Source organism: Hemicordylus capensis, chromosome 1, assembly GCF_027244095.1.
Source record: "Hemicordylus capensis ecotype Gifberg chromosome 1, rHemCap1.1.pri, whole genome shotgun sequence".
NCBI classification, from domain to species: Eukaryota; Metazoa; Chordata; class Lepidosauria; order Squamata; family Cordylidae; genus Hemicordylus; species Hemicordylus capensis.
The window spans coordinates 238,179,887-238,202,591 of record NC_069657.1 but is presented as its reverse complement, the minus strand read 5'-3'; the positions used below and the strand labels follow the sequence as shown (position 1 = coordinate 238,202,591).

The 22,705-nt window shown below is 43.6% G+C and overlaps 1 protein-coding gene across 11 annotated transcripts in view; it reads left to right on the top strand.

Annotated features, from left to right (window-relative positions):
* Positions 1 to 22,705, top strand: part of LOC128339464 (protein unc-80 homolog) — a 254,333-nt gene that overhangs the window by 89,061 nt on the left and 142,567 nt on the right. For 6 of the 11 annotated variants that reach the window (XM_053283434.1, XM_053283440.1, XM_053283437.1 and 3 more), the window contains exons 20-23: positions 525 to 631; positions 5,359 to 5,515; positions 13,674 to 13,846; positions 21,569 to 21,781. In XM_053283434.1, coding sequence (XP_053139409.1) covers positions 525 to 631; positions 5,359 to 5,515; positions 13,674 to 13,846; positions 21,569 to 21,781 — 650 coding nt within the window. The remainder of the gene's footprint in view (positions 1 to 524; positions 632 to 5,358; positions 5,516 to 13,673; positions 13,847 to 21,568; positions 21,782 to 22,705) is intronic. The other 5 variants (XM_053283443.1, XM_053283442.1, XM_053283439.1 and 2 more) reach the window with 1 other exon arrangement.

Genomic DNA, 22,705 nt, shown 5'->3' with positions numbered 1-22,705 from the left:
AGAAGGTTGCTGGTTCGAATCCCCGCTGGTATGTTTCCCAGACTATGGGAAACACCTATATCGGGCAGCAGCGATATCGGAAGATTCTGAAAGGCATCATCTCATACTGTGTGGAGATGGCAATGGTAAACCTCTCCTATATTCTACCAAAAGAAAATCACAGGGCTCTGTGGGCGCCAGGAGTCAAAATCGACTAGATGGCACACTTTACCTTTACCATTGTCTATAAAAAATGAATACAGTGATCCTTAAATATATATATATTTAAAAGGTATTCCATTCAGATTTCAACAGTACTGGAAGTGTAAATATTATTCAGCCTTTTCTCCATAGTTATTACCATCCTTATCTGTTCTAAAAATCAGTTTTTCATATATGAGAAATTCAAGAGTTTTTTCATTTGTGAAACATGTTTTCTTTGAGAGATACCACTTCCTCGACGCTAGGTGAGGGATAGACGCTAGGTGAGGGATGTTGCTGGAAGATTCAGACAGACACTCACATTTTTGTTCTTTGTATAATAGGGAACTGGCTGAAACGCTCATCCCTTTCTGGTCTGGCAGATGGCGTAGAAGACCTTCTGGATATCAGCTCCGTAGATCGTCTCTCTTTCATCAGGCAGAGTTCCAAGGTAGAGAAGTCACCTCAGACTAGTAGGGAGATGAAGAGTGAGGAGATACCTTGTATTTAAACAGGCCATGTCTCTCTCCTATATAAAATAAAATAAAAACTATCAATAACATCAACCATTACAATTGAATACGATTGAGAATGGGATTCGGAAAAACCAAGAGATTGGAGTCATAGTAGGCAATTTCTTACTGTGTGCCATGTCAAAAATCAGGAACAATCAAACTGCAGAATGTCACTTGATTGCTTTTGGAAATAACATTTTCTTTTAAAGGAACCACGAAGTAGTTCAAAGTTAGAATTGTGGAAATCATTATATCATTTACATTTATTCATATTCTATTCATAAGGCTTAGTCGGGTGATGAGTAACAATGTTGCCTTATCTTATGAATCCTTGCAACAACTGTGGTGAGGGAGGTCATGTGTCCTCATTTTACAAAGTCAGGATTCAGCATAGCTTTCCTATAGGGTATTGTGATGTTGACAAAGAGAATTTCCTTGAGACATAAAACAGAGATATATTGTGAATGTCGTTTCAAGCCAAAGAACAAGAATTGCATCTTTCGCTCTTGTGGCTCTGGCCTTTCTTTCAGCAGCTTCTTGTTCAGCTCCATTCTGAAACGTATGCCCCAGTACTTTACAGCAAGCCAAGGCCCCCATCACCACTTCAGGGCCTGCATTACATCGTGTGAATAATGTATACTGTCTGCTTTCCACTCCCTTTCATGCTTTTTCTTTCCCCTCCGAACTTCCTCCAGCATCTCTATTTAGAAAACATTTACAAGAAAGCAATAGGTCAGCATAGCCCCTCGGAGTGGTTCGATTGAACAGACTGGACCGACAGCTAGTTCGACCAAACTGGTTTGCGGATGGGCAGTTCAGTTTGAATTTGAACCGAATTGCCAAAAATGGTTCCATGCACAACCCTAAGTGAGACTTTAAAGCATCGGTCTTAGCACTGCAGTAACCTCTTCTGGCCACTAGAGGCATGATGAGATTTTAATAGATCAGTTAGAGTCACTGTTTTAGTTGTTGAGGGCTAGTGCCTGCTTGGGTATGTTGTTCTATGTCTCTCTCAGTATTTAGTTTTATTTATTTAACATATTTATATACTGCCCTTTATAAAATCTCAAGGCAGTTTATAATCCAAACAGCAGCTAAAGCCCCAAAATCATATAAAACATTAAAAGATTAAAATTACTCTAAATAAAAATTTTAAAACTTTAAAACATTCTAAACTAAAAGCCTGATGAAACAGGTCTGTTTTTTTAAAAAAAAATTTAAACAAGCAGAGATGGAGAGATTCTCATTTCATTTGGGAGTGTGTTCTGGAGCCTTGAGGCAACTCTAGAGAAGGGCTAGGTTTGGGGTCAGCACCAAGAGAGCTGGTGGAAACCGTAACTGGACCTCCACCAGTTAGGGAGGAGGGGCATGTAGTCCCCTCACAAGCCTAGAAAACTCTACTGGATGTGAGCTTTCAGATGCAATGTGTACAGAAAAGAACTGCTTCTTTGCTGCAGGTATTGCTTGAGCACAGATCCTTATATGTGCTCTGTGCTGTAATCTGTTGGATTCAAGTTGGGTCTTTTTTCACCTGCACTCTAACTGCCTGCCTTGCTGCTTCAGCCCCTCTAGTTCTTCTGTATACCTAGGGACTAATTTAGAAGCAGGTCAGGAGGGGCGCTTTGGAACAATAATGTCTACAGCCGTAGTTAGTTCATTCTTCCAAGTCTGAACCCAGGCATCAACAGGATTGCTGGCAGAACCAGCCTTAAAACCCTCCAAGGCCTCTTGGAATCTTATTGGATCCAATAACCTTCATGGGCAGACCATCCTAATAGGTCCTTCACCCCTGCAGAGGTTGGTTGTGGTTGCTGGTCCAACCTTAACCAGGTGGTGATCCCTCCATGACAATGGGGAAATCACAGGCATCTCCACCCACGGAACACCAGCCTGACCAGAGCAGAAGACTAAATCGAGTGCATGACATAGGAACATAGGAAGCTGCCATATACTGAGTCAGACCATAGGTCCATCTAGTTCAGTATTGTCTTCACAGTCTGGCAGTGGCTTCTCCAAGGTTGCAGGCAGGAATCTCTCTCAGCCCTATCTTGGAGATGCCAGGGAGGGAACTTGGAACCTCCTGCTCTTCCCAGAGCGGCTCCATCCCCTGAGGGGAATATCTTGCAGTGCTCACACATCAAGTCTCCCATTCAGATGCAACCAGGGTGGACCCTGCTTAGTTAAGGGGACAAGTCATGCTTGCTACCACAAGACCAGCTCTCCTCTCTGACCAGCAATGTGCATTGGTCCCGAAACCAATTGGGACAGGCCCATAGTTGTCATGGTTGCTACAAAACCTCTGAGCTGCTCCTGACAAAGTAGTCCCAAAGTGAACACTGAAGTCCCCAACCACCATCAGCCTGGGTGATGGTCCAATGCCAACTCTGCAACCAAGTCAGGCAGCTCAGTTAGGGATTCTGTTGGGCAGCGGGGTGAACGGTACACCCATAGAAGTGCCAATCTGTCACTGGACCCCAGTCTTAGGTACACACATTTGATATGTGATGTATTTGATGTTTTAGTTTCTTATTAAATCTTTATTTGTTTGTTTGTTTGTTTGTTTTTGAACTCAACCTACTGCCTTAAGAAAATCTCTTGGGCTAAACATCTTTACTACCAGAGCATACTCTGCTGTGTAAGGACTTTAATGTTTCTCTTCACACCCTTCAACACTTACAGAGGTTTCGTAGGTTGTTACTAAGGATCTTTAATATGCAACTCAAGTCTGTAGGGGCTAGACTTTCCCCCTTGCCCATGATGGCCTAGACTTCCTAGGCAGTGGGGCACTAAGACTGAAGACTCATTTGAAGGAGTTGAAGCCAACTGGCCAGGAAGGATACGCCAGCTGAAGTCTGCTCCTCATGGCTTGCTTCTTTGTCACTCTTGTCTCCAGAGTGCTACCTCAGACAGTTGTGTCATGGGATTTATAGTTTCTCACAGCCTGAACACACCCTAGCTTATTGACCCAAGCAGCTTTCTGGTCCTACTGCTTAGACCTGCTTCACTCTTTGATTTGCTTTTGAAGCTGAGCAGGCAGCATATTTCATGTGCCAGAGCTTTATTACATACCTCTTTACTGATGGGTTGGACACCGCCACTTTCCCTAGGTTTATATTATAATGTACTGCTTTTTGCCCAGTATATTCTATTTCAGTTTGTTTGATATAGGAATTTATACTACACCTTTCCTACAAAAGCAAGCACAAGATGACTATTGAACAACATCAATAAAAGAATAAAATACAATATAAAGAATAAAATACAATTAAAAACTATGTTTTTAAAAAAACATAGGTAAAACCCGCCACATTAAAAATCTATTGGCTGTCACTCTGCTTGTTAAGAATTCTGAAAGTTTCCCCATCACCCAAAAGAAAAAGTTGGAGTGGGGGACTTTCTTCATCCATCTCTGCTTATTTCTCTGCTTAACGGGTTACTTTTCCTAGTAGCTGGGAGGTACAGGAGCAGAGAAAATTAGCCACTAAGGAGAAATATAAGAAGAATTAAGACAATGAAAGCTAGCCAGTAATTCCTCCTCTACCTGTTTGACTGTGAGCCAGCTGGGCTCAGTAGTGTCACCAGAAAAAAATGGGGAGGGCATTAGGGGAGGGGCAGAATACATTCAGGGGTCAAGCTTTGTCCCCATGATGAATTTCTGAAAGATGATTAATTTCTGGAACAGAAATAACCATATATTGCACATTAATGGTACCATCTTAAAACATATTGAAGCTATTCCTACGATCACTGGAAAGCGGGCTAAGCTTGCTTTCCAGTGGTCATGGGAACCACTGGGCTCGCAGGCAAGCCCAGCACTCCCAAGGTGGCTAGCCCACCTAAACCACCCTCCCCTTAAATGAGGTTAATGGAATGAGTGCTCCGTTAACCACATTTCATTGCTCATGTGTCACCATGCTGCACAGTGATGCACAAGTAGACCCCTGGCCGGGAGGCTGCAAGCAGCGTCTTGGGCTCAGGGCTTTCTCCAGGATGCTGCATGTGCTCGCACGGGGCATCCGGGAACTTCCAAGGGCCATGCAGCCTCTGCCGGCTCCATGATAGAGCTGACAGTCGTGTGGGCGGCCAATCTGGCCGCCCAGCTACGAGCGGCTGCTTGTCTGCGGGGAGAGCGGGCTAAGCCCACTCTCCCCGCAGAACCCCCTCAGGCACTTCACACATGTCGTGTGAAGTGCCGCATCGTCTGTGGAGGAAATGGTATTGATTTTGATGCTGCTAAGCACCCCAGTGCTGTCTCCAAGAGTTGGCAGTAAGTCTATGGGAAATTGGTTTTTATGTATATTGATTGATGATAATAAATAAAAGCATTAGGAAACTTGATTGATTGATTTTTATACCGCCTAGCCTGGATGTTTCTAGGAGGTTCACATGAATAAACATGTGCCTTTCCTTCAAGTAACTACAGAGTTCAAAGGTGGGCTGTTTTAGGAGGACACTTGTCTGAGGAAAATTGCGCCCCGACACCCCACCCGTGCTACCTATGACTGGATTGCTCTCACAGAGCATAATGGGTAAAATATACAGATATGTGTATGTTCGAAATTTTGTATTTTCAAGAAGGGGGAGTATTAACTTTACCTCAGAAGAAGTTGAAAGAGGGCATATTAGCAACGAATGCTGCTCATGTTCTTCTTCTTTTCTTCAGGTCAAATTCACTAGTGCAGTGAAGTTATCTGAAGGAGGTCCAGGAAGTGGCCTGGAGAATGGGCGGGACGAAGAGGAGAATTTCTTCAAGCGTCTTGGTAAATGGCGCACCTGCCGAAGACATCCATCCAAGCTTCATCACACAGAAGAAAAAGATGGTTAGAAATCAGGGTTCTGTTTCTTCAGTCCTTTTTAATTTTTTACTTCCCCTCTGTTCTATTTTTCCTTCCTTACTCCTCCTTCTTTCATTTACCCTTTACCTTTTAAAAACTTAGTTTTTGTACCCATTCTGTTTCTCTCTTTACCTCCACATACTTTGTAGCCATTTTCTTTCTCCTTTTTCTCCCTGTGCCATTTTGATTTCAATGAAATTCTGGCCAAGAACAGTAACATGCTAATATGGGCCAATCAATTAAGCTAAAGTAACATTTGGACTTCCAAAAATAAAATCCACTTGGAGAAAAAACTTGAAATTTTTGAATGCAGATATCTGGTCCCAAATATATTGTGCTAATATTTAATTTCACTCCTCGATGTGAAATTATCTCTGTGCCCACCAGTTTTTATTCCCCATTATTGATCATCTATCATTTTAGGTAAAGTTTAGTACTGATGAAATGGAAAACCCTGTACAAAATGTGTTTTAATTATCTCTTTTCTTCTGTGTTTACATGTCTTGTGCCTCCATATCATTTCTGAAAGAGATGCTGTCCTGCATTCTCAGACAAATTCCTAATCATATTTAGAATAATTCTTTGAGATAAACAGTTAATTGTTTTGCTATTTTTTAAAAGTTGTGGTATCTAAAATAATATTGACTTCCCCTCCTATACAAAAAGGATAAGGATTTTATGCTTTCAAGTGCTTCACAGCCATCCAGTTTCAGATGTGAGCTCCTTGTTACCAAGGAAACAACCTTGCATCTTGACATTCTACTATTTTTGTATTGAAAAAGGAACACAGCATCCCATCTCAATGAGTTTTGTTCTCTCTGATTTTTTTCATACCACACTACATGAGCTGGCATTGCATATTACATTGTCAAACGTAGGCATGACATTACTGCATCAGTATATGTATCTTGTAGTGGCCATTTCTCCATCACCAATACATTCCTGTACAAAAAGGCTGCTTTCTTTAGAAAGCAGCAGTAATATCTAAATAAAGTCATGCAAAATGCTATTTTAATAGGAGAAGTGGTTGGATTTATTCTTACTGCAATATAATTAGAAAGACTTGGATATGCCCGTAGAATGTTTGACATTTCCTTAGAACAGCAGATCACCACCAGTGTGTGTTCTGTCACCAACTGTCTATGAAAGTCTTTTTAGTTTCAGAATATTGTTTTAGTGTAGTATCAGGTGAAAGATGCTTTGAGAAATGCAAGCTCCAGTATTCCTTCCTGTAGCTGCACATAGATTCAGCATTTGAAACTTGATTCCTGTGTTAAAGCACCCATATGATGTAGATTGTGATAGATTTCAATAACAAATTTTACTCCGATTTTAGCATCTAAGTTTGCATTTAAGATGCACAAGCATCTATTAATTTCAAATTTGTATTTGGAAATCCAGTTTTAAAGACCAATTGTGATTTGCCAATGTCTATATTTGAGCAATCTGATGTTAATGTGTACACAGTTTTTGCTTCAGCCCTTATAATCATTCTATGAGCACCGTCCCTACCTAGTTCTCTTCTGATGAGCCTTTATCTGGCCCTACCTTGATCGGATAGCCCTGTTATTTTTCATGAACTCTTCTACTCAATGACTATCTATGAGTAGAAATTATACAGTATTTGCTGTACTCTGGTTAATATAGGTGGGCACTTAAAAACTCAACCAGGAACTCAACAAATGAGGTTCAGAGGGTTCACTCAGTGGTTGACAGCATGATCCCACTTTTGATTTGTCAGTAATGAGGGCAGTATTCAGACTTAGTCATAACTACTGAAATTAATGAGTCATGACTAACCTTAGTCCCATTGATTTTAGTGGCTGACATATGAGGTGAATTACTCAAAGTAGTCCCATTTAAATTAAAAAGAACTAGTTAGGCAATGTGTAGTTAGGAGAGGAGAGCTGGTCTTGTGGTAGCAAGCATGACTTGTCCCCATAGCTAAGCAGGGTCTGCCCTGGTTGCATATGAATGGGAGACTTGATGTGTGAGCACTGCAAGATCTTCCCCTCAGGGGATGAAGCCGCTCTGGGAAGAGCAGAAGGTTTCAAGTTCCCTCCCTGGCTTCTCCAAGAGAGGGCTGAGAGAGAGTCCTGCCTGCAACCTTGGAGAAGCTGCTGCCAGTCTGTGAAGACAATACTGAGCTAGATAGACCAATGGTCTGACTCAGTATATGGCAGTTTCCTATGTTCCTATGTGTAACTTTTATTTCAATGAGAATATTTGAATAATTTTCCTCACTGTGTAAGCCAGTGGGACTTAATCATAACCAATTTAGTCTGGATCCTGCCTATTGTTGTTCAGTTGCCCTAGCTGTAAATAACTAAGGCAGTGTTTGTGTAAACAACACTTGCATAAACAGGGCATAAGCACTGTGTTCTTGTACTGTCCACAAAATAAAATAAGAAGAGCCTTGCTGGATCAGACCCAAGGCATATCTAGCATAGCATCCTGTTTCCCATGGGATGCCTCTAGGAAGCCCACAAGCACGAGATGAAGCCCCTCTTCTGCCATTGCAAAGGTGGGCCAGCACCATGTTCTCAGTTCTTTTCCAACTGCCATTGCGTTCAGACCTTGGTCTGTCGGTCCTTGTCAGATAAAGTTCTTCAGTACTCGCTTCATGAGTTCATCTATTTACGGGGGGTGGAGAATGGATGGTTATTTCAGGTTATTTGACTTGGAATTTGCTTCTGGACTACGTTGGCGTTATTTGACCTTGGAAACTGACTTTGGACAACGCTTTTCGGTTATTGTTATGGCTGAGGAAAACGGAGCTTTAAGAGGTGCAAGGGCTGTAATGCTAAGCTCCCCTCTAAGGACCTCCATGATTTGTGCCTCATCTGCCTTGGTGAGGAACACAACGTTTCCTCTTGCAAGATGTGTCTGTCTTTTTCTAAGCAGACATGCAAGAATTGGGCTCTGAGGCTTCACTCTGCCATATATGATGAGGTGTTGTCCCTCGACTCTAGGCGAGCCCCGCCAATCAACGTCGATGTCAAAATCACCATTGAAGACAGCCTTGACACCAAAACTGTTGAAGCCATCAGCATTGGCTTCAACAGTTGTCTACAGCTTTCAGGAGCCCTAAGCCACTTTCGGTGGCACTCTCTTCCAAATATCTGGGCTGTGATGGCAAGACTCTTTTTTCTCACTCAGATAGTAGAGATTTCCTGAAGTGCCTCATGAATGTATTCCCACCTATTTGTATTACTGTGGAACCATGGAACATCTCCTTGGTTCTCTCAGCATTGACCCAGAGCCCATTTGAGCCAGCGAGTTCTACTTCCATCAAACTAATAACTTTAAAAACAGTCTTCCTACTTTCTATAACTACGGCAAAGCATGTTAGTGAACTTACAGCTTTGAGGACTGATTCTCCATACACCAGGATCTATCCTGATAAAGTACTGATGCGTATGGACCCCAACTTTATGCTCAAAGTAGTAGTGTCTGATCTCCACCTCAGTCAAGATATTGTTCTCCGTACATTCTTTAGGGACCCATCTACACCTTTAGAACATACGATGCACTCTTTGGATGTGTGCCGGGTGCTTTTATATTACGTAGACAATACTAAGGGCTTTAGGTCCACCAAGCACCTTTTTGTAGCTTAGAAGGGCTCTGCTAGAGGCTTCTGTATTCCCAGACAAATTTCCAGATGGCTGGTTGAACGCATTATGCTGACCTCCAACTCACAGAACATGAAACCATCTGAGGCAATCAAGGCCCAATCTACCCAGGCCTACGCCTCATCAGCTACACACTTATCAGGGGTAACCTTCACGGACATCTGTAAAGCAGCTACTTGGTCCACTGAGTTACCTTTCGTCAGGCATTACGTCATAAACGTGTGCTCTGCTGCCAAGGCAAGATGTGGGAGAAGCATTTTAAAGTGGGTGTTACAATAGCTACTACTGCACCCTCCTCCGTTGGGACCTAGCTAAACACCCGTTCTTATGGATCTCAGTGGATCTCAATCCAAATAAGCAGGTTGCTCACTTGTAACTTATGATCTGGTAGAGATCTGTCGATATCCACAAGGCCTTCCTGAACCACCCCTCTGCAGTAGTGTTCTGCTATGAGCATTCAGCATGTGCATGAACTCACCTGCCACTGATGACTGTCCTCCACGGCGGTCATCCAAAAACTGAGGAACATGGCACTGGCCTGCTTTTAAACAGCATGCTGTGTGGGTGGGGCTCAGTCACCACAGCAAACTGTGGTATTCTACATGAGAGTCAGGTGCCGGCTCCATTTTTATGAATGTTGATGGATTTCTACCGGATCATAAGTTACAGGTGAGCAACCTGTTTTTTGTTTTTGTTTTAATTGCCTTTTTGGAATTTCCCGGAATTTTCCTTTTTCACAAGTGCCACACACTGAGTCAACATATTGAGCTGTTCACCACAAGATCCCTTTTCTTGCTAGTCACCAACAGTTCAGATCCCGTCAGTGTATGTGTGAATTTGAATTCTTTTGCCCCAATGTGCATCAGTTTTCACTTATTTGCTCTGAACTGCAGTTGCCATTTTGTTGCCTGCTCACCTAGTTTGAGAATGGCCAAAAAGGAATAGGAATGTCTGTTTGCTTGTTTATTTAAAATATTTATACCCTGCCTTAAAAAAAAAAAAAGATTAATGATAGCTTACACAGTGTGCTTTACTTCAGCTTCTGAACGGAGGCAGTCTTCAAAATGAGGTAAGATTTTTAGGCCTGCATAGTGTAGAATACAGTGGAAAGACATGTGGTATGCAAGGACAAGGCAGTGGAGTTGAATCAGGAATATTAACAGTTTAATGAAGTAGATATTGAGCCCTTTCTCACATGCAGTGAGAAAGCGCTACCTTTCCTGCAGGGAGGAAGCCCAAAAGCGCTTACCTCCCCGCACACAAGCAGGCTGCCGTCCCTGGGCCTGAAGATCGCCCACCCAGATGAGCTCTGGGTGGCAGCTCTGAGGGTCAGGGTGCTGAGACACGCTGCCTCACCCCCAGAGCTTCAATAATGCACCTTGTGAATGCGTGGTGCATAATTATGGGGATCCCCCCCTCCTCCTCAAGGGTGCCATAGTCCGGCAGCCGTGGCTGACAAACCATCAAAATAACCAAGTTAGGAGAGTGCTTGCTCTTCTAACCTCGTTTTGTAGGGATGCTCCACAAGCGGGTTTGCCGCCATGATGCCGCCGGGATCAGGCTTGATCCCAGCAGATCACACACGTGCAAAACCAGGCTGAGCTCCCTCAGCCCGGTTTTGCACTGACATGTGAATACCCTTATTATGTACAGAGAGGCAAGTGTAGTCTGCCTTCAGTGCTCTTGCTGCTGGCTGTTTGCTAGCCCCCCGCCCCCACCCCCACCACTCCAAGACTGGAATATAAGTAACTCAAGCACCATTCAAAAGCTGGCTTGGATCAAGGAATGGATTAACCAAAAACACCACACATAGTTAAATATTGTCCTATGAATATAGTGAGGAGACCTTTTGGTTAATTCACGTTTTGGCTTCAAGCTGCCTTATACTGAGTCCATCTCGTTCAGAATTGTCTATACCAATTCTTCAGGTTTCAGAGCTTTCCCAGCTCTACCTGGAGATAACAAGGAATGAACCTGGTAAATTCAGCACGCAAAGCATGTGCTCTACCACAGAGAGCTATGACTGAATACCCCATATATGAAAATAAATGTCATATATTTAAGACAGTGCTGCTGGACAATTGCAAGCCCCTCCATATCTCTTTGCTACCCCCTGGGGAAATTCATTGTTTGCACACACACACCCTGCTAAAGTAGCCAATTAGGAAGACACATTTTGCATTCCTAGTTTCTGCTTGTTGGGCTAATCTTTGCACTTCAGGCTGTGAATTATTGACTGAGCTAACCTTTTGACCTTAGGCTGCCATTTTAAAACAAACAACATGACCATAGCAGAATGCAAATTGGATGGCTCAAATTTAAGTGCTTCACAATGGGGAATATTTTGATTAGTTTGTCTTTCCCCACTCATACCCCACCCTCTTCTGTATTTGTGCTGCTGTGCTGTGATATCATGCTGCTCTCATAGTCTCCCTAAGACTTTTTTTCTCTTTTAAAAATACCATGAGCAAAACCTGAATTAAAAAAAACAAACCCATAAAGAGCAATGAAGCCAAACCCATTCAGTTAGTGAAGCAATTTTTTCCAGACATAAAGAAACATAGGCTATTTCTCAATGACAGATTTATAAACTAACTTTGTTTGTTTGTTTGTTTAAATTTAGTATTCCACCCTTCTTCCATGGAACGTATGCATGGGATTCCCCATCTCATCACTAGCCATGTAGCCTTGCTTAGCTTCAGCTGTGACACTACATCAGCTGCCTGCATATCATTCATAAATCCATAAAATCTGAGTACATGTAAAGTTAAAATAAATATATGAGTATATCTTTTTCTCCAACATCATACGATGTACATCTAAAATAAACATTGGCAATATTGTTTAAACTGGATAATTTTTGCTCCTTGAAGCTAAAACTTCCAATTAAAGAAATGTTTCTAGCACTTTTCAGTTATCACAAGTACAAAAAGTGTTTCCAGCTCAAATAGGACACTTCTGCACATGCCATTCTGACCCTTGACCTAGAAGTGGAACCAGCTTAGATTTTTGTTCTTCATAATACATGTTGTTGACAGGCTGACAGCCACCTTCATACTTAGCACTTCTGTCCAAAGGTGAACCTATGTAATTTTGGAGCCTGGACCTAAAGGCCTTTGGAGGCCCTGCCCCTCATCACTTCAAGTTATGCATCATCCCCCTACACACACACACAAACACACACACACAGTATTTTAAACACGTGGGTTCTTGGCATTAGCAGAAACATTTCAGCACGCAACTTAACATATTCCCATCCCACATATTTCTTTCCCCACTCTGTCTCTAAAGCAGAGGTAATGATTGGCACAGGTCCCCAGTATGGCCACCTGGCGTAGTGTGGACTGGCAGCACAGCGCGGTGACCACACCACCTGGACAGACTAAAGAGGACTTGGGGGCCCCCAGGGTGTGTGGAGGCCCTGGACTTTCAGCCTGGAAGTCCAGGGGTAAGAGTGCCTCTGCTTCTGTCTGAATCTACCATATGAGGGTCACTCATCTAAACCATGATTTTGAGAGAAAAGAAAAAGAATTCAATAAGTCGTCTGGATGCCACAAAGGCTACAATCTGTGAACATTTATTTGAGACTATGTTGTTCTTAAATCGGTGGGAGAGGACTTACTCCGTAGTAAATATTTTTTGAAATTAGGTTGTTAAAAGCACTGAAATACTCTGCCTATATCAATCAAATTGCCACCTGAATTACTTTCTTATTTAAGCTGTAGCCATTGCAAACAATATAATGATGTGCTTTTAGAGTCCAGAAGAATGGCTCTCAAAATTTATAGGTGAAGCCTGAGTCAATTTGACCTTAGTTAACCCCAGCACCTGAAGATGCTTTCAGACTTTTTCTACAGAAGAATCTGGCATCCAAGGTGACTTGTTTTTGGTTTTTAATCAAATGAATAAGTGGAACAGTATAAGAATAAAAGACGAGCCCTCTGGGTCAGATCAAAGGGCTATCTAGTCCAGAATCATGTTTCCCACAATGGCCAACCAGATGCCTCTGGGATAAAGTCCTAACAGAAAGGACAAACACAGAGATACCTTTTCTAAATATGCAGATTGGGATCTGCATATTTGCTTTTCTCTGAACTTATTTTAAAGCAAGCAGTGTGTCACAATGACTTTACACTGAGGCAAATTAATTTGGTACATTCATGTTTGCACTGAAATGAAAGCATTCAGAATATTTCTCAGACACATCCGGACAGCCCTCATTCTAGGAGCTGAAAACTCTGTCTTCCTGTGGTAAGTCGGTATGTATCCTTCCTGGCCCACTTTCTCCAATTCCTCATACATATCACTGTGGCCACTACCTATTGTGGATTTTCCTCCTCATGCATTATCCTCCATCCTTCAAATAGGCTTGGTGGTCATGCACAGGGATAGTAGATAGGAACCACATGCACCAGGCTATTCTGTGAGCTCATTTTATGTTTAAACTTCTGTGTGGCCCTTCTCTTTTCTCTCTCTTCCACAACCCCTCCCCCCTTGTACTCTCTTTTAAGGTTGCCAGACCTATGATGATCATCTGGCTTCCAGCCAAGAAGGAGGCAAATCCAAGAATGTAGTGAACCTGGGGGCAATACGGCAAGGCATGAAGCGCTTTCAGTTTCTCTTGAACTGCTGTGAGCCAGGAACAATTCCTGATGCCTCTATCCTGGCAGCAGCCCTTGATCTCGTAAGTCATTTCCAGAATGCTCACGAATCCTGTTCATTAATGCATACACTGGAATAAATTAAGGTATCACATCCATTTGATAACTTCTGTGGGGAATGGGGGTGGTGGGGGTGGGATATCATTGCTGAGTAGAATGATTAACCCAATAGTGTGTTGTGTGTTTCCCCCCAAGGCGTGGTGGTGGTGATCTGTGGATATAGAAGCATGAAAGGATTATTAGATTTATGCTTCATCTAATAAAAACAGCTCTTTTATTATTCAGATTTATGTAAGGCTCCACATTTTACAATTTTGCATGCTAAATCTTTCCTTTGCAGATGTGCTATAGTCCTAAAAGAAGAATATAGGGCCCCAACTACCATAATTTCATGGAGAAGTTCAGCTCATGTTATAAATAATTGAAGCATACCATAGCTGTGAGTCTTTAGTTGCTCATGAGAAAAAGCAAAAACAAAAAAGACTTCAAAGCATTTTAGTCTATGACTTATTCATAGAATGGTGATTTGTGGATCCAAGGCCTAGATGATCCAAGCCTAGCGTAGCTTACAGTTCAATCTGTGCAGTTGCTTCAGCTGCTTTGTATGTCTTGCTTTCCTCTCATCTCATCCACCACTGAAGCACTCCTTGCCTGTTGTTGGTTTTACTGTGACTGCTGTTCATAGCAGAATTTTGTATTGTATTTAAATCATTCACATTGCATGGCATGTATTTATAGATATCTGTACATATGCTCACATGATGTTTATGGTTCACTAGCATTCTCATGTCAGTACAACTCCTTCTGGATACTTTTTGCCTATTTCTGTGAGTCAATTTCTGTTAGGCAGTAGTCAGATTTACTTGCCTTTTGGAAGACATAAGGAAAAGGATTTATCTTGCTCCTATGCATAACATTTTGGGCACAATATAGTCTTAGCCTACCATGCCACTGTACCAATAACCCACATCTGCCTCTCTACCCTTTCCAGTTTTTGATCTGACCTTGTTTCTATGGCTTCTGCCACAAAGAAGGGTGGTGGTTTCAGCACTTCCAGTAGCTTTTGAGGAAGATTGTAAATAATATCTGAGTAGGTCATGCAGAAAAAGGCAGTCCTTCAAATACCTGGGTCCCAAGCCAAACTTGCAAGGTTTGAGAATGTAATCAGGAGGCGAGGCACCCCCACCATTACCAATGAGCAGACCTTTGAGTCTGATCTGACACTTGCAAGTTTTGCAAGAGACCCTTTCCTCACACACCTTCTAAAGCTTGTAAGAAACCTGGGGAGAGAAGAGGAGGCTGCTGGCAACTTTCCCTGCTCTTCACTCCACTTTCCAAGTTTGCAAGGGTTGGTTTTGAAAGGGGCTGGCTTTCATTGCGGCATGGGGCAAGGCAGCATTTAACATTTCGCCTCAGGCATCAGCTGCCCCTGCCCAAGCCTCTTGTCCATAACATGTGAGTGATGGATTAAAAACAAAGTTTGCTATACTCTGTCTTACTCTTGCATATCTTCTCAGTGGTTTTATTGGCCTGGTCTGCACAAACAACAGACCTGCCTGGTAAAATTGTTCCTGGATTGTGCCATGCCAGGCTGCAAGTGGTAGTGGTGGAATAATTGGTCATGACCTCATGGGGGGAACCCACTATACACAGAAGAGTATCATGTCAGGGAGTGATGGCTAGGCTAGAATCCTACAACCAACCCACCCCCATTTAGTTTTATATGTACACGGAGAGCTTTCAGTCATGTTATTTTCTCCTTCTGTAGTCTGATGAGGCACAGTCCAATTTTGCCACTTAATCTGCCATTGGCCATGGCCGTTGACTATGAAGGGCTCCACTAGACCATGGCCACATGCTGTGCAGTGTAGGCCTCTTTGGTTCAGCAGCAGAAAGATAATTTGGTAATGACATATTCTTGTTTCTTTTGGTCCCTTTTATCAGAGTAAGAGAATGAGAAACTTCAGAGTATTCACTATTGCATGCGTGGACTAAGGTCTATGCTATCTAGACCTTAGCCCATGAATGTATAGTGAATAGATAGCATAGTGAATAGATTCTTATGCCCATCACAAGGGCGTAGCCACCATTGGGCGACCGGGTTCAAAGAACCCGGGCTGCCGCCCCTCAGGGGCTGCGCTTTGCAGCCCTGACACACACCCGGGAGGGGGGGCTGTTTTAGCTCCCAAGCAGGGAGTTAAATGGCCGTTGCTGCATTCGCAGCATGGCCAGGAGCAGATCTTCCCTGCCTTAAAGGCAAGGAGAGCCGCTTCTGGCTGCGCTGTGAATGCAGTGTTGGCCCAGTCTAGCTCCTGAACGGGGCCATGTGGCCCCGTTCGGGAGTTAGATGGCCAGTGCTAGAGTGGCCAGTGCCATTCGGGAGTTAGATGGCCTGTGCTGCGTTTGCAGTGCGGCTAGGAGAGGCTCTCCCTGCCTGAATCTAACTCCCAAATGGGGCTGTGTGGTCCTGTTCAGGAGCCAGACCATGCCCCCCGCATCTGACATCAGACGTAGATGCTTGGCTAACCCACACATCTGACATCAGACTTAGGGGGACGGGGCGAGGGGGGCCACAGCGGCTGGACACGGGCCGCCGCTGGTCTGGCTCCATTATTGCCCCACCATATTTAGTGCATGTACATATGAGTCAAGTCACAACTAATTCTTGAATGGTTGAAGCTCAAAGCCTTGGTAACTTTACCCATCATTGAAATTGGGGAAGATATAGAGTTTCCAGTTTGAAAGCAAAAATATCAAATAAGACTACATGCCTGCAAAAATTGCATGGCAGGATACTCTAGCATGTTGGTTTCTTTAAATTTAGACTCCACTTTACCTCTAAGATTCTGGTCAAATATCCCTTATTCTTTTCATCCTCAAAACAGCACTGTGAAGTAGGCCACTTTTACTCTGGTTTTGCAGATGTAGAACTGAGGCTTTATCTCTGGCCAATACAGAGTTCGTAACTGAATCAAGTCTCCAGGAAAGCTGTCTTTGGCCACATTGCATTCCTTGGACAGCGCAGAGTGGGGGAAATCAGTGTATCTTTATTTCTTTTTAAGCAAAGGATTAGTAATGTTGAATGATCTGTGAATATTACTTTATAGTTACTTTACAAGGAATTCCGTTAAAATAAAATATTTACAAGGGTACAAAATCATCTGAGACTCAACATTCTTTCTTAAATACATATAATGCAATACCTTCGTATCACATTAGAGAATCACCATAGCTTGTGCAGATCATGCTTTGGCATAGCTGTTGGTACACTCCATCCTAAGCCACTGTGCAACACAAGTACGGGATGTCATTCTGTGGTTCACAGTGGGTGTTTTCAAGTGACCCAGAGCACAGCAATGTAATGACTGTATAGAAAAATACAGAAATAACATATAAAGAATGAACTTATACTGAGTCAGACTAATAGTCCATTCCATTTACCATTGTGCTCTCTGTCCTGGCTGCCATTGGCTCTTGGGGTACCATGTTAATCTTTGATCCTTTTAAAAGAAAGTCCTAAGAACTGAATCTTGGCCTCTTAACATGAAAAGCATGGAGTCTCTGCAACCAAGGTCATAATTTTATCATCTGACAATCAGGTTTACACAGCATGCTTCCAAAAAAAGTTGGCTTCATGTAGAAAATTTTAGTTGAACATTCCAGTCCTTGCAATCCACTGAAGAATTAATGTTGTTTTTCACATTGCATATGCTTTTATATTCATTTTCATATTCCTCCTCTTTGTTTTCCTTTGAGAACTGTGGTGATTAAAGTTGATTAGGCAGCCTATTGTTTCCTTTATAATTTTTCCCCTAATAGCTAATTGTTTTGATGCAAGGATTGTCTGTTAGCCATCCAGACACATTGCACAGTCACATCTACTTTCAGTAGCTGGAAGCACTCGATTCTTTATCACAATGTCTGAACAAACTTAAACAGCTCTTTGCATGTTGTAAACTAAAGCATCAGAAAGAGGCCTATGCTAAACCTTTGTCTCTAATGTGCCATTTTAGAATATGTAGGGCAAGGGGGATCCAGTGTGAAGAAGCATCCAAGTATATGAACCCCACCTACAGTATGGAATTATACTGTCCAGAATGATACTGCCTCATCCTATTCTGTATAGAATAAATTGATATCATCCTGTTCTGTATAATGTATAGATCAGCTTTGTGGATGAAGCAGATTGGTGGTCCTCAAACCAAATTTGGCCCTCCCATGGCTGCAGCATGGTTCACCACTTGATTAGCATACTTGTGCATTCTTTCTTGGCTTCCTTCCCTCTACATTAGACCAGGAGGTATGTGTTATTGGTTGTCCCTCTTATCTAATCAGTTAGGAAGAAAGAGTTGGATTCAGATTATTTATTTATTTGTTTATTTATTTGTTTATTTGCATTTTCATCCCAATCTTCCTCTATGGAGTTCAGTGGAGAACATGGTGCTTTCTCCCTTTTATCCTCAGAACAACCCTGTGAGGTAGCTTAAGGTGAGAGAGAATGATTGGCCCAGGGTCACCCAGTGAACTCCATGTCCGAGTAAGAATTGAATCCAGGTTTCTCTAGTTCTAATCCAACACTCTAACCACTATATTATGTTGGTTCTCCACAGAGTCCCCCCTTTCCTGCTAAAAATTAGGAGCTTCATGGATAATGCATAGTGGCCGATATCCTGACAAAAGCTGCATACATGCAACAACAAAAAAGTGTGCATGCAGCTGTTCCATCCCCTCTGCTGAAGCATGGGAGGGGTGAATGTCACTGATCTCCTTCTTTCAGGAAGCACTCTGTGCAGTGTGGAGAAGCCTTACCATTATATTACACCAGCTCTGGCAGGTGCAGCCCGTGAGGCTGGGGCTGGAGGTTGGGCAGGCAGGAGCAGAAATGGTTGGGCAGGCAGGAGCAGAAATGGCCCTATTACAGGCCTCCGAACAGATTCTAGCATGGGGCTGGTTCAAAGTTTGATGCCGGTGGGGATGCCGCTTTAAGGGTGGGGGAAGGTGCACTTACCCCTCCTGCCGCTTTCCCCCTGCCAGTGCTTGTTGCCGGTAAAAACCTTTGTGGCAGCAGCGTACCTCCCTGCTGCCTCTTCCCCCTCCTCAGCCGGAAGTGCACGCCTATCTGATGTGTGTGTGCACACCCCTGTACTTCTGGCCACTTCCAGCCAAGGAGCGGGAAGGGGCGGCAGGGAGGTATGCTGCCACCCCGAAGGTTTTTACTGGCAGTGAGCACCGGTGGGGGGGGGAAAGTGGCGGGAGGGGTAAGTGCACCCTCCCCCACCCTTAAAGCGGCACCCCCACCGGCATCAAACTTCAAACTGGCCCTGTTCCATGCACATCCCTACCGGCAACCTCTAAGATTATGTAAAGCACTGGATAAAGTTGTTGTTCTGCATCCCTACCAACCCCCCCCCCCCACACACACAATCTCTGTAATGGAAGAAACAGAAAGGTCACTTTTAAACAGAATTCCAATGGCATCCATTTTGTTAAAATTTTGCAGCCATGTTTTGTTTTGTTTTCTGTTGACAGTGAAAGTGGTAACCTGTGGTTCTTTTCAGCTATGCTTCTCCTGGCTGATTCATTTCTCCTCATTTGTGATGTGTTTCTCTGTGGTGTGAATTCATCCTTATCCATTCTGTCACACATCTTCATCTTTCTCTTGCTGCTTCTTCAGATTGCTCTGGGCATAAGGTAAGCTATTGCAGGGTATTTGCATAATACTCTGACGTTCAGCATGCTAACTCTCTCTGATGATGATTTTTTCCTTTATATTTAGAATGGGTCAATAAGATTTTACATCATGAATCCTTCTTGAGTGAGATAAGTCTTTAGGCATGAGATCCTGCTGAAATTGATTACGCAATCCAGAATGGAGGGCTCAGGTTGCCAGGCAACAAACCCCCTTTGGAGAGAGTTTGAATAAAGGATGACTGGGGAAGTTCACTAATATCTATGGTATACAGATCCTGATCTGCTAAAGATGCATTCTAGAGACGTTTTTTCTCAACTTTTAGAACTCGGGGGCCACCTTCTAAATTTACTGCATGTTCTACTGTAAGACCCCAAGCCAAGCAACAGAAATCTCATCAGTGAGTGAATGCAAAAAAATTTCACAAACAGCTAGATGTACGCTGCCAACTGCTGTATGATTAAGGTTCAATAGACTGGGACACAAATTCAATGAGGATTAGAACAGGTCATCTCTGGCTGCCCTTAAAATCAGCCAGCCAGGGAAAAGGGAGAGAGCAGCTACAGTGGCCAGAAGCTCCAGGACTACCTCCAGATTTCAGAGGGCCCACAGCAAACTGCTCTCCATAGGCCCACTCCTACCTAGGTGGGCCCTGAGAAAGTCACTCCCCCATCACCACACAAAGGCTATGGACACAGAGCAGGTTTTAGGAATCTGCTGTGGGTCCTTCTAAGGGCCTGTGCCCAATGATATCACTCTGCCCTCACCCCTGGCTCTGAGAAGCTCCTCCTCCCTGTGGTTTCCATGGTTACCATGTAGCAGTTTTGGTGGCTGTGCCATTCTGATGCTGGAGGGAATCTGATGCTGAAGGGAATTCTGATGCTGAAGCCAATCATCCCTAGAACTGTATGCCTCCAGATGATCTGTCCCTCTCCTGTGTGAGAACCACTTCCTTAGAGCAAACACAGGATACATCCCAACCTTAAAGAAGTGTTCTGTCTTCATTTGGAGGAAACAACTCAAAAAAGGAGTTGAGCTGAGTTTAAAAAAGGAGTTCAACTCAAAAGAAATGGAGGAAACAACTCAAAAAAGTCTACTGGAGGATAGACAGACCAGCGGTTGATACCTAATGCTGGCTAGAGAACAAAGTTGAATGCCTCCAGGAAGAAGAGAAACGGTGATCAGCATAGGGCTCACAGCCTGGCTGTGAGTCAGTCACCTGGGAAATGGCCAGTGAAGGCGGAGTGGAGCAATGTCTTGGCTTGGCTGATACAGGGGGCAGGGCAGTGCTAGCGAGGCAGGAATACTTACTTTGCTTTGAGCAGCAAAGTAAGCTTCTCAAAGTAAGCTCCTCAAGCCACCCCTGAAGACTTGGGTGAGGGCATTCAGGCCGAAGGAGTTGGTAAGCCTGAAGTCCTAGGAGTGAAAGAAAACGTAATTGTCCACTTGTCCAGTTACAAATCAGTTCAGTTACTTGCTCCTAAAAAGTCATGTTTAAAATCAATACATTCAATAGGTTTTAGCTGGTTATCATGTGATAAACTGGAACAGACATACAGAGGTGTACCTAGGTAATTTTGGAGCCTGGACCTAAAGGCCTTTGGACGCCACCCACCCCACCCCACCCCCTGCTGCAAGTTAAACATCATTTTTTAACACGTAGGTTCTTGAGGCACAAACCATACCACCCAGGACAGACTAAAGAGGATTTGGGGGGCTGCAGGGGGTGTTGAGGCCCTGGACCTTGGCCCCAAAGTCCAGGGGTAAGGGCACCTCTACAGACATATACAGTATATTCTCTTTGTTTGAGAGATGACATTGCAAATCTGACAGCATAGGTATAGTGAATTCTTAACACCTCCTAACTTGCCTTCTCTTGTTAACTGATAAGATGGCATGATAAGCAAGAGTCATCTATGATATCTGCCTCACTTGGAGTGTGTTGTAGAAGAATTATCATTTGCATAAAATGCACATCCTGATGTTATTTGGCACCATGTTAGTTTAGGAGTGTTTGTTTTTAACATTTTACTGGCATGTTGCTAACAAATTCCAGGAGGCACCAGTGGTGGCAAGAGCAGCCCTTTTTCTGGAATGTGCTCGCTTTGTTCACCGCTGCAATCGTGGCAACTGGCCAGAATGGATGAAGGGACACCATGTGAACATCACTAAAAAAGGTCTTTCCCGTGGTCGCTCCCCAATAGTGGGGAACAAACGTAACCAGAAGTTACAGTGGAATGCAGCCAAGCTCTTCTATCAGTGGGGAGATGTAAGTTTGAATTTTTCTTTTTCTTTTCTTGAATACCCACCCTCACATTAAAAAAATACACACTTCCTGCATGTAGAAACTAGCTTGTCAGAAAGAAGGAATTTAATTTTGCTTTTTGATACTACTAGACATGACTTCATTCAGTTCTCTTTGAAAAGCATGATCATGGACAGGACTTTCTTAAGTTCTTGCTGATTCCTAGTCAATTTGAAATGTTGGGAATCCAACCACACAGGTCCATAAGTAAAAAGATAATATCATATAAATGCTGTTCTAGAATTGCTGGAACGAATAACTATTACATTGCAGGGTCACATAGGAATCGCTCTCTACAATTTTAAAAGGACCCAGTTGCTGTTTTTCTAATTCAGAATGGCTTGTCTGACTTTGAAGTGCAGCAAAATCAGGATTGGGACTGGAAATCTTTGCTTCTGTGAAACACTGTGAGCCTCTTCTCACGGGCAGGCTGCGGGGAAGGTGGGCTAAACCTACCTTCCCCACAGACGATCATCTCCTCTTCCCTGGGTGGGCGGATCGCCCACCCAGACGAACAGTGGTTCTCACAGCAGCTCCAAGGGTCGGGGTGCTGGGACATGCTGCTGCATGCCGCCCTGCCCACCAGAGCTCTGATAATGCACTGCGCAAGTGCAGAATCCCCCGTCCGCTCCCTGAGTGTGGCAGCCGCAGCTGCTTTGACACATGAGCAAAAAAATGGGGTTAAGGGCGCGCTGGCTCCCTTAACCTCATTTTACTGGGTGGCTAAATAGGAGGGTTTGCTGCCATGGAGCATCCGGGATCAGGCCTATCCTGGCGGTTCACACACACAGGCAAAACTAGGCTGGGCTCCCTTAGTCTGGTTTTGCATGCGAGCAGGGGCGTAACTAGAATAGGGCAAGGGGAGACTGGGGGCCCACTGCCTTGGGG